We start from the raw sequence: 16810 nt of genomic DNA, 5'->3' as shown, positions 1-16810 counted from the left end.
GTCATGCCCATGCATATCAACTTTTAACCCCAATTAGTCCAGCATCAATTGGTTCCCAATTCTTAATGATAATAAGTCTAGTGATGATGATGATGATGCTTTGAATCTTCCAAAAGATGGGTCATAAAGAAACATTCTTCCTCTATGTTTAAAGTATGAAAACATATCCAAGTGAAATGAAGCATATATTCTCTTGGTTTAGTTATGTATAGCAAGTGAATTAAAACATGAGGATAAGCACCACTTGGGGAGCTACATGGGTATCAACTTATCTAGGTTCTTTAGGTAGAATTTAGCACCATTGGAGCTTGCATTGCCACTTCAAAAGAGATACATATGAGACCCCCTTAATTTTGATAATTTGACAAAGGAATCAAAAACTCGAAAGTCACTTTCTTTGTTTTCTTAGACTTGTTTGATAATTGTTTTCAGAAACGGTTCTGAAGAACAATTTTTTTAGAACAGTTTTTTAAAATTGTTCTTTAATATTTTATAAAACAAAAGTCTGTCTAGAAACATAAAATATTTTTAACTTGTTTACAAATTATTCTATATATTATATGATTATTTTTTAAAACAACCCTTAGATAAACAAGTGAAAATAATTAAAAGATGTCATATGAAAATGTTTTCTATTTTTAAGAAGAAAAAATAAAAAAAAATAGTTTTTGAGTATCAAACTGTTTTATTGATATTTTGTTCTAAATAATAAAAAATTATTTTTAAAAACAATTGTAAAACAAGTCGTCTCTTCCTTATCACTCAATTCATTACCCAAAAACGTTAAATAAGTTATTTTAGTATGAATGGGTTGAAAAAATAAAAAAGAAAGAAAAGAATAATGCATCCAAAAGAATCATTTGACAATTGAAGTTGTCTTTTAAAATATATATATATATATATATATATATATTAATCCCCTAATAACTTAGTAGTGCACCAAAAAGTTAAGTGACACATACACAACTCCATCAAAGGCAACTCAAATTAATTATAACAGGTGGTGACCTAAATAAAAGGAATCAACTGCTTTATTTTTAACACCTCCATCTCAATAGTAACCAAAATCTTGTCCTAATCCCCTTTATTTTTGGCTCATTTATATCAATAACAATTTACTAAAATCAAACATATTAAAATTGATGGAATCTAAAAACTTATATAGGTATAAAGAGAACACATAACTATAGGACATAGAATGACAAGACGACATAAAATGACGAGACACATAATAGGAGGACATACCGATAATATTAAGGATCCATTTTAATCAACATTTTCGTAAATTTAAAGCAATCAAATATTAATAATATTTGATTCTCTTAATTTAGGAAATAATATTTATATTCTTAATTTTAGGATATTTATTATTTATTTTTTCAATAATTCTCAATGCATGCTTGTACAAATTTCTAAAAATAAAATAAAAGACACTCACTAATTAATTAGAAATTGCAATGATAACAATTTATTTAAATTAATCTAGTGCATTCATAGTAAACAATGATTAAATTTGTTGAACACTATATTAGTGTGAATAAGATCTCCATAACAAAATGAAGCAAGTAATAACTCATACAATAGTGTGAACACTTCAAATAGAATAGTAAAATATTTCCACACTTCAAATGTAGTAAAGGAATATCTAAAATACAAGGTGCAAAGCAAAACAACTAAGAACATAAAAAATTGCAATAGGCGAAGGAATAACAATTTTAAATTGTTCTACAAGATGCTAAATTCTTTGAGCATGATATAAAGTTGAAAAAAATATCATCTTCAAGCATCAAATTCAAAATTTGGAAAAGAAAATCCTCGTCAAATTCCCTTCTAACAATGTTTCCAAATCTTAACAATTGGGTGAAGATGATCATCATAAGATTAATGAAAACTAATTTCTTCTCTTTGAAATATATATTGGTTGCTCAAGCAGTTGATGTTCTATCTCCCACAGTCACCTTTAATTCTCTAACGTGTAATGGTAGTGGAGTAGTCAATTATCAAATCAATTGATTGAACTATAACTTGAATATGACATACCAGTTTTAGCTTCAAACTCCTACTTAGAGTTTTTGAAAGTTCTAGAGATGTTTACGATTGTTGAAAATCACTCATCTCTTTTGAGAAAAGTGCTTTTATTTTGCTCTTTGAGTGCATTTGCTTCAAATGCAAAATCCATATGGTGCACGTCGACCTTAGTTGTATTGTGTCTTGCATTCCACTCAAAGCTATGCATTAAATTATTGAGAGAGAATTTCTTGAAGTGAAAAAGAGTGTTTTGAGTATGGGAGAATACTCTCAATCTTATAAAGTTCAATTATAATATTGAATTCAACTATATTAAGTGCTTATTTGATAATAGTTTTTTTGTTCTTTAGAACAAAAACACAGAAAACATGTTCCACAATAAAAGATTATTTTTTATTTTTTTATTCTTAAGAAAAAAAAAATGATTGGTTTTAAAAAATATCTTTTAACGGTTTCTGTTATTTTCACTTATTTTTTCGAGGGTTGTTTTTAAACCGACCCTAAAATCCTATAATTAAGAAAGTACTAAGATTAGTAAAAAAGTCTAAAAGATGTTAGAAGAAATAGGCATAGATGGTCATCAAACTACCATAAAAACTATATTTGTATCCCGCACTATTTAATTTTATTGTTTTTACATTTATCAAAATTTAACACCCAATTCTACTCCTTTGGATTTATAACTAGGATTGGATTAGCCTTAATCTCATATCCTTTGGAAAACCAAAAAATTCAATCAAAATAATAAATAAATTTTAATTTTTTAATCATATTTAAATTTCATTAAAGTACATATTGCACATATAAAAATTATCGTAATAATATCCTCATAAAGTTCCCATTTATGTTTTAATTTCGAGTTTAAACTTGTGAACATAATTACAAATATTTTTAAAAGATATTAAATAAAAAAGAAAAAAAAATTGTTTGTAATTTAAAAAAAAAATTAGATTTTTTTTTTTATATTATTACACAACATTACAAAATTTATTTACATATATTTGTTTTCTCAATATATATATTACTAATTATTTTATAATTTTTTTTCAATATTTTCATTTTATTAAAAAAATTTCTCCAATTTTCATCTAATATTTATGATATTTTCATAACGTCTAATCATGGAAATTATGTGAATTTATATTATTTTTATTCTTATTTTAGGGTAAGAATTTAATTCTTTAAAAAAATTAATAAAAAAACAAAAAAAGGAAATTAAAAAAATGGGGGGTGAGGGCATTTACGTCATGAAGTGAGCTGTGCGCAGGGGTAGAAAGGTAAAAGGGGAATGATTCTTGGAGTGGGGTGTCAGCCAGATGGGCAGCAGAAGCCACCTGTATACGTGTGGGCATGTGGCCCCATCTGCACCCTCCCACGTTCTAACACTCCTTTTCTCTTTTCTTTCTTTTATTTATTTATTTTAATATTTGTAAAAGAAAATAGAATTAAATTTTGATGGCTATAAATTTCCAAATCCAATCCGAGTTTAGGGTTTCCGTGTTCTTCATAGCTCTTCTCATGTCCCCAGCTTGCTTCATTTATGGAGGAAAAGGTCAGTTTTTCCATTTCAATTTTGGGTCTTAATTCCTCTAATTTATTTATTTATTTATTATTTATTATTTATTATTTATTTTTTGTTTTTGCAATTGAGGTTTGTTACTTTTGTTGGATCTTGCTTGTATCTGTATTCAATTCAACAACAATTCTGTGTTTTGATTGTCTCAGATGGTTGCTATCTCGATTTCATGTAGTCATGAGCTGGAATGATTATGATTAGTTGATCTTGATCTGAAATATGCGGTGAGGGTATTCCAGGGAAGATTTTTAATTGAGGGTTTACCTAGAATTGTGTGATGGATTTAGGAAGAGAATGTCTTGGACATGAAGAATCCGAATCCATCGAGGATAATGAGCTAAACCCTGATAGAATTTCACTTGTTGAGGACACTAAGATCAATAATAATGGGTCTTGTGCAATTGAGAAGGTGAGCTCTGGTGGGGAATTTGTGGATGCTAATGTTTTGGCACCTGATGCAAAAGGGAAGGATGATCAGCAGATTGATGAGCCTCTAGATTCGCCATCAACGGTCCCAACCAAATCTTCTGGGCTTTCCGGAGGCTCCAATCCAACCACAAAAGGGTACGGGTTGAAGAAGTGGAGGCGGATTAGAAGAGACTTTGTTAAGGATTCAAGTGTGAGTGTGGATTCCAGTAAAATGTTGAAACGGGGTTTGTCGGGTTCATTAAATCAAGCCAAACCTCCACATCTATCCGAGACTAAGCAAAATAGTGAGGGATCTATTGGATCCGCAAATATCTTGGTAAAAAATTCAGGTGTCAATGATTATTTAGCTGCTCATGCCTCTAGTTCGGATTCCAGGTTTGCAGTTGGGTCCACTTTTACTGCTGGTACAGACTCTGAGAACAGTGAGGATCGAAGTAGCAAGTCTTCCACTGCAGCCAGCGCTCCAAAGGCAAGGCATGATATGAATGCAGTACTGGGGCATGCACGGGATAAAAATAGGATGAAGAATCTGAGTGGGAAAAGCTCAGGTAATTCAATTCAGCGGGTTCAACAGGGAAAGCCTCGCACTGAAACCAGCAAGAAGCCTAGAGGAGAGAGGGTCAAAATTGAGAAGGAAAACTCTCATTCCAGCATGGAGTCTGACTCAAGAAGCTCAAACTTTGTCTTTATGCAGGGAAATTTTTCTGCCAATAGTAATGGAAAACAAAGTGGAACATTGACAAATTATGATGGGGAAAATAGTGATGAAGCTCAGGCAGGTGAAAAACAGTTTGGTGAGGAACTTCAAACTGGCTACAGCAAAGAAACTGTAGGGGAAGTTGAAGATCTTTCACTAGATGATTTAGCTGCTGACTTGCCTTGGGAGGTTAAAGAAGAAAAAGGTGAAACTGATCAGCCCTTGATAGATCAAGACCCATTGGTCGACTCCATCCTTGCACTCCAGTCTGTTCAAGAAGCACTAGAAAGAGGTGTGTATGCCCTCCACTGCCAACCTTGATAACCACCCTTAGGATGTTTCTATATTTATTATTAATTCATAATCATAACATTAATTCCTTTCTTTGCAATTATAGCATGCCTCTAATGTGTTTGTGTGTTTCTATATGGACATTTTGTGAAATCAAATGAACAGAATTCCTTATTTTCACTGTAATTATCATGACAAAGGAGTATTGAAAACTATAAAAGTATGGCAAAATATCGGACTGAATTTATACAAACTAACTCACCTATTCAATTAGCATGGTCACCCTCTTTTCTTTTCATTTCAAATATTGTTCCCGTACATGCAGAAAGACTTGATTATTTAGTTATGAAGATTTACATCATTCTATAAAGGCTATGGGCTAGTTCTCCTCCGCTGAGTTCCACACATCAAACCAGTTGTGAAACAGCAAAGGTGGATAAAAAGGTGTTCTGGAAACAAGGTGGAGGTGGAGGACAGAGTGCTAGGATGTAGACAAATCTATATGGATTGTCCTTCCAATTTCCAATTAGGAGCTCCTTTCAGTGGTTTTTTCCCTTCTAACATTTTTTTAAGTGGTGATGATTTCTAAAAGAATTTTCTATTCATGCTAAATGTGCAAAATTTGAAATGATTTGTGATTATTGGGCCTGTACTACCCAAGTGATCAAAGTCTTGGTTATGATTTGTCGTGGGAATTTAAGGGGTGAGTGAATTTTGTCTGGTACTTTGGCTTTTAGGGGTCTAGGCTGTTATTCTGCTTTAACTCTGGATCCCATTGGTTTCAATTGAAATGAAAGATTTTCTCTAAACTAGAAAATGGTGAAGAAAGGATCCATCAACATGATGGGCTCTCTTATGGGGAGGAAAATACGGATGAACTGAACTGCCTCAACCATGAGAAAGTTCATAGGATTTGTGGTAGTATTATGAATTGATGGACTTTAGATTTTCTTGAGCTTCCTTAACCTAGTCAAAGATCAGATGGATTTTGTTCTTTCTAGATTGGATGGGTTTCTCCTCTCTCCAATTTGGGGTAAGCACTTTCAAGGGGTTGCCCGGTTTGTTCTTTTAATGTCGATGTCAATCACTTGTGTGATCCTTCTAGTGGTGGGCTTGCAACATATCATCTTAGGTGTAAAAGCTGCAGATATCTGATGCAGATAGGGAAAACCATCAACAGGATGTCATCATAGCTATAGTTGTTCTGTCCATGGCATTTTGTTGGCTTATGTATCTGTTCCCTGGTTATCATGATGGTGCTTTATGGAAAGGCATCATGAAGCTTAAGTTGGATTTTCAGTAAGGAATTAACTATGTTGTTCCTGGTTAGGATTTTGTTTGGATATATGATGTAAAGAGACCCCTTGTTTAATGTCTTGTTTGAAGGATTTTGCTTACATCACTTTTGACATTTTAGTTCATGAATTACTGGCTCTTTGTCTGATTTTTGGGCTTTGGCTTTATTAGTCTGGTTTACATCTTGTACGTCCTCTTTTGATAGAACTTGTATGAAAAGGGAAGATGGAAAATAGCAGTGAAATGGTGATTTTGTTATATTTATAGAAAGAATACTTTAGAAATAAAATGAAGATTTGTAATGTTGATGAAAAGAATGCTTTCTCTCTCTGCCTAATTTTTAGGCCTTCACTATTTCATCCTCTTTTTGTTAACAGCTTGCGCATCAGCTTTCCATAGAATTTCTTTTATGAAAATTGAGAAAGGAAAATAGAAATAAAATCTTTATTCTGCAATGCTTTATGAAAAGAATACTCTCTGTGGCCAAAATTGTTTGAAGAGCTTGTGGTTAAGTTCCTTGTTTGCTTTTATCATATGCTAGTTTCACTCCTGTGGTTTGATGTTTTATGTTTTATGTGTAATCTCTATTTTAAAGGTGGTGAACATTACCTTAGTATGCTATCAACTAATTTGGGCTAGCAAAACTTGTTTCTAGAGCTTGTGACAAGTGCTTATTTTCTTTTATGTGATTTTTTTCATATATTATATAGATTTTAGTAGTCTTACTAAATATTATCATCTCTTCTCATTAATACTGGAGTTAATAATTTTCTCATATATTCTGCTTCTGTCATCTTTTGTTCATATTGATGAGGGGAAGTTTGGTGGCATGTGGTTGCCTCACAGGGGTGAGATCACTATTGACTTACAACATTTTTTACTTGATTTAATAGGGCTGGGAAAAAGGAGGACATTAGGTGTTCACTTTCAAATTGTTGCTCACTAATTAATTTGGAGTTGATTGTTTGTAGTCAGTCACCTGAAGATAGTTGTCCATTCTTTGGTGAATTTCAACTTACATATTCCTTTTCATGTTGATATTCCTCATCTGCACTTTTGTGATGTGAATTAGTAAAATGTGGGCCTATGAGTGTGTCGTTTCTAATTATATATGGTTGTTCATTAAGATATATAGTTAACAGGCTATGCATAACTCTTGCAGAAGTTCAGAAATTTGGAGAGATTGCCAAGGAACCTATTTCAGTATGTAACAGTTCAATTAAGGATAGCAGTTCTGCAGATTTTGCTTCCATGGGTCCAGAAATCCATGAAGCGAGTTCATCATGTCAGTTGAGTTCTGAAGAGACTAGACAAAGTGATTCATGTTTCATGGAAACCCAGATGCATAGTTTAAAACAAAATATAAGTTCTCTGGAGAGCAAATTGGAGGAAGCAACGGCTATGCTCAAGGTCAAGGAATCCAGGATTGTTGAACTTGAAGAATCGGGAAGTGCCATAGAGTTGCAGCAGAAACAGTGTAGAGAGATGGAGACCGAGCTCGAGGACCTCTTTAAACAAAAGATTGAAGCTGAGGTCGAGTATCTGACACTAACCAGGACAATCCAGAAGTTGAGAGCCGGGGACCAAATCATGATGTATGAAGAACAAAAAGCTCTGGCTGGGGAGCAAGTGCAGATGCTGAACAAGCTTGGAGAAGCAGAAGGCAAGGCTGCAATGCTAAAGAAACAAGCTGAGAAGTTGGAGACATATTGTGGTGATATTTTGGGCTCAGAAGAGGTTATGAAGATGGAGAAAAGGCTGTGTAAGGTTACTTTGTGTTTTCTTATACAGTTATTATTGCTGTTGGCTTTTGGATTGTTTGTGTTTCAGTTACCTCCCCATTCTTCAGTGGTTGTACCCACATAAGTCTGGGAACTTGAGGGTCCCCCCCACCCTTCTTTTTTTTTGCTGTATTTTTAACAAAAATCTGGGAACTTTAGGTCCTTTTTCTTGTGTATTCTTAACATATCTCAGAGAAATATCCGAATGTTAATTTTCATTTTCTAGTATTTTCATAGTGTTAATAGAGAACTTATTTTGTCCTGGTTGAGTGGTTACTACTTCTTCCCTCAATAGTTTGGGGGGCACTGTCAAGCAGTTTGATTTATTTGCTAAAATTGGCCTCATCTGTTTCTCCCACAAATTTTTCTTTCAACAATTGTTTCCCCTTTCGAGTGGTAAGATTAGAAGGTTGTGCAATTAATAACGAGTGATGATGAATGAAAAAAGTGAAGGCAGCAAAATTTGGCAGGTGGTTGCAGGGTTATGGCTGTCTTGGCTTGGTCATACTGAGGTTTATTTATTATTAGTAGAAATCAGTTTCATGGGGAGGGGAGGGTATGATCATTTGCAGCCTCCAAAGTGGTATAAATTTAAGAGGGTGGGCTGTGGTCCAGTTGTTGGGCCAATGATTTGATTTGAATCTTCCTGCACCCTCAATCTACCTTCCACCCTTTCACTGGTGGGGCGCCTATTTTGGAATCTCTGTTCAGCGTATCAAATACAATATGAGAAAGGTGGACCCAGCCGCACCCAACTTCCGAGCTCAGGCAAGAGCTACACATCTTCCGATTTAAAAATATAAATATATTATATTGAGTTAAGAGTCATTTTAGAAACGTTTTCAAATCTTTTATCAAAATATAGGGTATGTCAGTGTTGTCATAAAGTGTTTTTAAGAGAATGATTTATTAATTAACTGTTTCTTTTATATATATATATACATTATTAAGTCATTTTTTAATATTATAAGTGATTATTTATTTATTTTTTAAATGTTTCTTAAAATTTTTCAAACCTTATTCTAAAAACACTTTTTAGGTTAAAAACACTTTTTAAAATCACTATCAAACAGTTTAATAGTGTGTTTGGCATTGATTCTATGAAGCGTTTCTATTCTTTCTAGCACTTAATTTTTTATTTTATTTTTTAAGTATTAAAAAAACTAAAAATACTTCATAAAATCATTATTAAATACACTCTATTTAACAGTAATTTTAAGAAGTATTATAATATTTCTAATACTTAAAAAATGAAAATTTTCAAGTATTAGAAATGATAGAAATATTTTCTAAAATCACTGTCAAACACGTTATAAGAGTTCGTTTAACAGTGATTTTAGAAAACATTTTTAATCTTTCTAACACTTAAAATTTTTTTATCATTTAAATATTAGGAATGATGGAAACGTTTTTTAAAATCACTCTCAAACGCACTCTTAAATGCGTTTGACAGTGATTTTAGAAAGTATTTTTAATCTTTTTAACACTTAAAAATTTTTATTTTTCAAGTGTTAAAAATGATATAAATGCTTATCAGAATCACTGTAAAAAATGTTAAAGGCATTTCTTAAAATCATTTTCAAATGGCTCTAATAATCTCGAATATCTTTTAAAATAAATTCATATGTACCCTATTATTTTTTAAGAAAGTATAGGAAAATAACTATAAATAATTAAGACATGTAAAAAAATCATTTTTTATTATTAAGAATAAAAACATAATTTATATTTGCTAAACATGTTTTCATTTTCTTAAAACCAAAAATCGTTTTACAGGAACAATTAGCAAGTCAAGCCCCTTATTTTCTTATATATATTTTATTTTATTATAAAAAAATATATATTAATTATATATTTTAAATTATTTAATCTTTATATAGAAAAATAAAAATAAAATATTTGAATTAAAGTTATGTTAAAAATAATTTATTAATTTTAGATTTTTTTTTTCAACTTTTTTTCATTTTTCCTTATATTTTCATCTTTATTTTATTTTGAGAACCAAAATAGCCTTTATAATTGGTTTAGAGGAGTTAATTTTCTTTAATATATCTAAGAACCATCTTCCCCATTTCCATTTCTACGTCTCAATAACAAAACTTCCTAACAATCCCATAACTACACAAACCCCTAAACCTACGTCTACACTCCTAAACTCCTATATTTAACGGTAAACCGCCAACCACTGCAACTCCTAGACCTCTTGAACATAACGGATAAGTGGATAACTGCTAACTACAAGCTCAAGCACCAAAATCCTGGAACTCTAACCTAAGGGTAAAGTGGGCAACTCTTGGTGACATGCTTGTATATAAATTCCAAGAAATTGTGAATGCAGGGTACGTAGGAAGTCAAAAGTGACGGGGGCAGTGCTACGTCCTCCACCACCCCACCCCTCACTCCACAAAAAGTAAGGTGGGGTGCGGGCCTTACTCTACGGGCCCCCCACACTCTGGGGGTCGTCAACTACCATTTCCCAACTCCCTCCCAGTTTTGCTTACACCGCAACACTTCCCCTACCTTTTCTTCCTATTCAACCAATCTGTCCATATCGCAATGGAGCCCCTCTTTTTAAAAGACATCTTCAAAGTCTACTAACCCCATTTGCATCCACCAAGATTAACAGGGTCCCATGAAATAACAGGTTCTAATACTAGTCTTTCTGATGATGTTAACATCCCTAGTAGTATATGAAGAGGAGAAGGAATAAATTTTTCAATAAAAGACTTAACCCCCAATGCACCTTGGTGGTCAGCATCTTCTTGTTCTCATGGGTGTCTTTTGTGAACAAACTTTTAAGATCCCACCCTTTGTCCTTGGGGGTATTTTAAAGGTATATATGAGATAAATGGTGAGATACTCCATGCCATGCCTATATATGAAAGAGATCTTGACTAGCATCTTGCAGTTTGAAAACTTAACTTCCTATCATTAATGGAAAAGGATGAAGTTTCAAATTGAAAGATGTTAGGCCACTGAAAGAAACAACGAACTGATAAACATGATTAGGAATCTACATGTCATTATGGTAGTACCTACTCCCTAGTCCCCACAAGGGTAATGAGGTCTAAGAGGGTCCAATGTAGTCTTGGATTCTTAAGAGTTGGAAACAATTGCAGTGTCCATGCAATAAATTGAAAACAGCTAGTGGAAATATTTCTTTTGATGCAAGCTAGAAGTGAGAAGCAAATGCATTCAGAGTCTTAACAACTAGTTATGTTGTACAGAACAGATCTAGGCAAATTTTCACAAGGAAGCATGAATAATCAACTATGGATGAAAGAAGGATAGGTTTCAACTGTGATCATGAATTCAAGGATCGATCCCCTTTAAAAATTGGCTGATTTTATAGTTGATGGATAGGCCATCTACCCCAGCTGAACAATCATGACAATTATTCATTTGAATAATTAAGAAAAGACACAATTGTGGATTGATAGCTCATATATATTAAAGGCACAGGTTTAGTCTCAAGCAACCAATGTCATTTGGAGATCACAGTCATCCCCATTTTGTTAAACCCACATGCCAAACAATCACCATTATTGAATAAATTCTATGGTAAATACAGCTTCAGTCATGGAAGTGGACACCCTAGCTGGTTATGGATGAAGAGACAAAACAAAAATCAGCATATCATAGAGCATGGTCCAAGAGTGGTACCTCAGAAATGCAAGCATACAACACGTTAAAAGACAAGAATGTTGAATGCATATTCCTGCAGGAATCTCTCAAAAAATAAACAAATAAATAAATAAAAATTTGCAAAAAAGAACTTTTGGATGGTTCGGAGAAATTGAGCCATCTTGTCTTTGAAAGGGGACATGAAGTGAGTCACATTTCATAGCACTTGCTATGCAACAAGGGCATTGCATATTTCAATCAGTGATTCCATTTCTATATTTGCCTGGCAATCATAGTCATGGCCCCCCCATGTTACAGTGACCAATTGTCTACCCAAATGCTGCGAAAATCACAATGTACCAAATGAATTTCAAGGCAGCATGTCAGGACTTTCTTCACAAGTTTTTTGTTTCTAGATTAGGGATGTGAATTTTTTGCTGAATGTGAAGAAAATAAATGAATTATGGATATGAAAATACAATAACGCGTCAAATCATTAGAGGGTTAGAGGGTAGTTTCTGGTTGGCATGTTGCGAGACGTGCACATGAAAACATTAGAGTAATCCACAAAAGATCGAATACCTACATACGCTTTAGAATGTAAGTTTTTGTTCAATCATGTAATTTGATTTTTTCTAGTCTTTGTCCTACTGTGCCTCGTGAAATGAAAGGCAATTTTGGTAATGAACTAAGCTAAATTTAACATCAAAGTAGAAAAGGTTAGTAGATAGGGAGATTGGGACTTCTAATTTGAAGGAGCTAGCTAGGAGTATATATATATATATGTGACAATGTAAATGAGCGTAGACACATAAAGGTGAGTAAGTCTAGTACTATTCCAAAGTTAAGAATAAGGCGTGAGAAAGGTGGCAATGTATATATAAAGTCAAAAATGATTCGTATAAAAAGTGTTGCTTTCATAGGGTCACGAGAATGTGTCAAGAAAACAGTTGAGCCTTCTCTTTCTCTGATAAGCTAAAGATATAAGATGTGCCTACTGTGCACTACCCTTCTCTTGCCCCACCCTCATAACATTTACACCCCCCACCACAGCCAATTAACTGCTCTCTCTATCTGCCTTCCTCTTTCTCTGTCTACTGTTCTGATTCATTCAAATATATGAACATCATACATACAAGCAATTCATTTGCAGACCTAATAATAATTGAATGTTAAAAGCCTCTCTATGACTCACTTGTGTGCCTTGCTTTTGCTTCTGACTTGGTCACAAGTTGCCATAGCAAAGAGACGAGAACGATGTATGGAGCGCGAAATGGACAGGAAACCGAAAGCTCCACAGTTGAGATCAAGAGCAGATTAAACAATAGAGCCATGTGTAATTGTTTATTTGAGGTAAGCTCAAAAGTTTGAACTGGTATTTTTTTTTCTCCTAATATGATAATAATAATAGTGCATAGGAAGATAATTGTACATCTTTGTCATGAGTACAACAAGACCCCTTCAAATGACCCCACAAGTAGGAAGTTCCAAGCACCTCCTAAGTAACTTTGAGCAAGTTCCATGTTCTTCCCAAATCAACCCTCTTTTATTTTATTTAAAAAAATGCACTAAAGAAAAAAAGTTGATCCTTGCAAGGAAAGTTAATAGAGGGTGAGGTTTCTCCTGATGGAGAGTTGCTTCTTGACTTTTGCACTGCTCTTTCATATTTTGGACCTCCACCACTTAGTGCTGCTTTCTTGGCCTCACATACTAGAATAAATAAATCATGAGTCAGATAAATTCTACCTAATTCAAATACTTATTTGGCATCCAAGATTAAAAGAAAAAAAATCCTCATTGGAACCTGAAATTTTTACCAAGAAAGGGCAAGGAAAGATGAAACTGATCATCTGAATAAAATAAGCAGAGTCATTAAACACCAAAGAGAAGGAGATTAAAATATGAGGAATATATATAGGATCTAAATAACCAAAAAGAAACATATGTATAATATGGAGCTGCTTTACATCGTCTTCTTCGTCCCAAAGAAAGAAACAAAAGGTCCTTTTGGATCTTTCCATGAGAAAGCCTGCTGGATCATCATGCTTTGGTTGAAGAAATAGACACAAAAAGACAAGCCCCAAAAGACCCATTAGAGATATAACAAGAAAGAACCAAGAGGTTTCCTCTGCAATAATGTTTTGACTGCTGCAACCAAGGGCAAAAACAATACTAACCGAAACTATCAGAAACCATCAGAAGCCAAAGTTTGAGCTACTCAACTCTATAACCAAGTTGTTTGGATTGAGAAATTCTACTGATTAGTTAACGGAATTGTGAGAGGAAGATGCATCACCAGCTGCAAGAGTGACAGACTCAGTACCTTCATCCTCCTCGTCCATGGCGGGGAGCTCGTTGAGATCAAAACCTAGGAGGAGTTTAGGACCAGTCTGACTGGCTTCTCCTGGGGATGTGACTTGGCTGGATGGAGCTTCAGATGGACCATTCCAGTGACACCTCATGTGGCCTCCAAGAGCCTGACCAGTTGGGAAGGTCTTGTTGCAGCACTTGCATTGGTGTGTAGTACTGAGCATGGAAGCTAAGGCAGCAGCTGCATCGTTGCATCCTTGAGCTTCATGAGCTTGGGTGGTGAGGTTGACATTGGGTGTAAATCCATAATGTTCATAATCAGCCGGTGGGGCATCCGCACATGCAGAATCATCCATTGTTTGACTGTTCTTAAATTTGTTATGGCTGGACCTGTGACCCCCCAAGGCCTGGTGAGTTGGAAAAGATTTATTGCAAGTACTGCATCTGTATCTATCAGGAGTAGTAGGAACCTGCTTCTGATGAATTTGATTTACCGGCACAATATCTCCTGCTGCTCCTCCTCCTGTTGCTTCCAATTCTGTCAGCTTCATTTTCCTCCTCTTCTTCTTCTTCGTTTTCATGCTAATCTCCTGGTTGGAGTTTGAGTTGGAGTTGAGCTGATCCCCAAGTGCGCTGCCATAGGTGTTCTTGCTATCAGATTCCTCTTCCACAGCTTCCTCTCTAGGCCAGTAAGCCTCCGCCCACAGGCCATTCATGTCCCCAGGCTGGTCCACAGAGAGACCTGTTTCCATCACAGCCTTACCTTTGCCTTTCCCGTTCCCACCATTCATCTTTTTCAACGACATTAAGGCACCGCCATTCCTAGCCTCAGTGGAACCTTTTTCTCCGATTCTCAACTTCTTTGACGGAGAATTCTTCATGTTGCCGAAGAGTGACGCCTCAATTCCTCTCTTCTTCGACCCAGCTGTGCATTCAAAATATTGGTTATTCTCCTCGGTTTCGGCCTTGTTAGTTGGGGAATTGCTCTCACATTCCTCCTTCACTCTTTGCTGTTGCTGATAAGAGTGTGGAGGGTGCCCAAGATAGAGGAAATCCCCATGGCCTAGCATCAAGAGATTATAAGCTGCATCAGCATCAGCATCTGAGTCAGCATCAGGAAGAAAGCTTTTCCGGCCTCTCCTATCAGTGACTGACCATCCGGATCCTGACAGAGACTGCTGCAAATCAGTAACACACTTGGTAACAGTAGTAGCCGAATCAAACTGATCATCCATTATTCGGGGAAGAAGCTCAGACAAGGTCGAAGATGAACTGTTTTTGGCGGTGGGCGGTGGCTGAATTCCCCTCCATTCCCTCTCGGGGTGGCATCTCATGTGCCCAAAGAGCGACTTCCTAGACGGAAAATTCTTGCCGCAAAGGGAACAAGTGGTGTCATCGGCATTGTTCGTTGTGGAACCAGGACCATTCACGGATTGTTTCTTGAGCTTGGCGGTCTTCTTGTTAACAAGCTCGTCCTCTTTCTTGCTGGCCTGAATGTGAACTCTCATATGACCCCCCAAAGCCTTACCGGAGCTAAACTCCCTTTTGCAGACGCTGCAGATCCGAGGTTCCCGGACGTTATCTTCTCCACTCAACTCCCAGGAGCTCTGATGCTTGAGCTTCATCATTGGCCCTCCGTTGCCCGCCGCTGGCTTCTCTTTCAGCGCGCCCTCTTCTAAAGCGACGTGATCCTCCCGTCCACCTCCTTCCAGTATTTTACAGTAATCTTTCTTTTGATCATCGTCCATGGAAGCGAAACCAGAAGAAGAATCCCAGCTGAGAACAAGGTAGAAGCCAATTAGCGTGACTTACAGCACAGACTCACGACCCGACTTTCCAACACCTAAGGATAAAACTGACGGGAACACAGACTCAAGATTCAGATCAATCCATCAGAAAAGGTAGCTTAGCTGAAAAGAAACCAAAAAAAAGATTTTTCAAAATTTTTCAAAAAATAAAAAATAAAAAATTCTTAAGCACTGATCATGATCACCTAAAATTGCAGTATACCCAGCTAGAAAAAACAGCTCCTTAATCCGAAAAAACGAAGCTATCTATCAGAGAAGACAAATCTAGAAATGGGTAAAGAGAAAAACCAAAGAAGAAGAGCTGATGAAGATGGAGAAGAAGAAGAGAATGAATACACTGTACATACTCAAGGGTCATTCTTTAACTGCTCACGAAGGATATTGACTGTCACGTTCTTCGCCCCTTTGCCTCTTATTCCGTTTTTTCAGTATCCCCTCTCCCCACCCCCCCTCTATCTCTCTCCTCAACTCCCCAAAAATACACCACCAACTTTTGAATTCAATCACCAAATCCCAAACGTAGTAATTCTGTAATTCAGGAATGTCAAAAGATTTTTGTTTTTATTTATTTTTTAATTTTCAATCCAATATTTTCTTCACTTAAATTACGGGTCACTTCCTCTCTGGATATGCTCACTCGCCAACAATCTCTCTTTCCATTAATAAAAAAAAGAAAATAAATAAAATCAACACAATAAAGGTAATTTATTAAAGTTTTTAAGGAAAATGAAACCTTCCAAACCAGAAACTCTTGGTTTTAAAATCCGTGCTTATCGCTATCTCCCGTCATTACTATTCTTTCTCTCTCTCTTTCTCTCTTGTATTCTACCACACTCTACTTATTCTTCCCCTTGCCATCTTGCTCCTTCTTCCTCTTCCACGCGGTTTCATTCTCATTCCTCTTTTGCCCTTTCTCTCTTCTTTCCCAAATACCGTCTCTCTAATTCTATTATAATTTATACAAGCGGTC

General features: G+C 35.2%; 2 protein-coding genes across 2 annotated transcripts; one reads left to right on the top strand and one right to left on the bottom strand.

Moving 5' to 3' along the window:
- The first annotated feature begins 3471 nt into the window (after nt 1-3471).
- LOC117909205 (WPP domain-interacting protein 2-like) lies at nt 3472-8360 on the top strand. Its single transcript, XM_034823133.1, has 3 exons — nt 3472-3580; nt 3754-5022; nt 7480-8360. Exons 2-3 carry the CDS (start codon nt 3882-3884, stop codon nt 8181-8183), a joined length of 1845 nt encoding a protein of 614 aa, XP_034679024.1. The 5' UTR covers nt 3472-3580; nt 3754-3881; the 3' UTR covers nt 8184-8360.
- A 5241-nt stretch (nt 8361-13601) lies between these two features.
- Nucleotides 13602-16255, bottom strand: LOC117908741. Its single transcript, XM_034822434.1, has 2 exons — nt 16188-16255; nt 13602-15808 (listed from the first exon to the last, which is right to left on the bottom strand). The coding sequence occupies exons 1-2, from the start codon at nt 16196-16198 to the stop codon at nt 13984-13986; spliced, it is 1836 nt and encodes a 611-aa protein (XP_034678325.1). The 5' UTR covers nt 16199-16255; the 3' UTR covers nt 13602-13983.
- Between the last annotated feature and the right edge of the window lie 555 nt (nt 16256-16810).

This window comes from Vitis riparia, chromosome 19 (assembly GCF_004353265.1).
Source record: "Vitis riparia cultivar Riparia Gloire de Montpellier isolate 1030 chromosome 19, EGFV_Vit.rip_1.0, whole genome shotgun sequence".
Taxonomy (NCBI): domain Eukaryota; kingdom Viridiplantae; phylum Streptophyta; class Magnoliopsida; order Vitales; family Vitaceae; genus Vitis; species Vitis riparia.
This window is presented reverse-complemented; position numbering and strand designations above follow the sequence as displayed.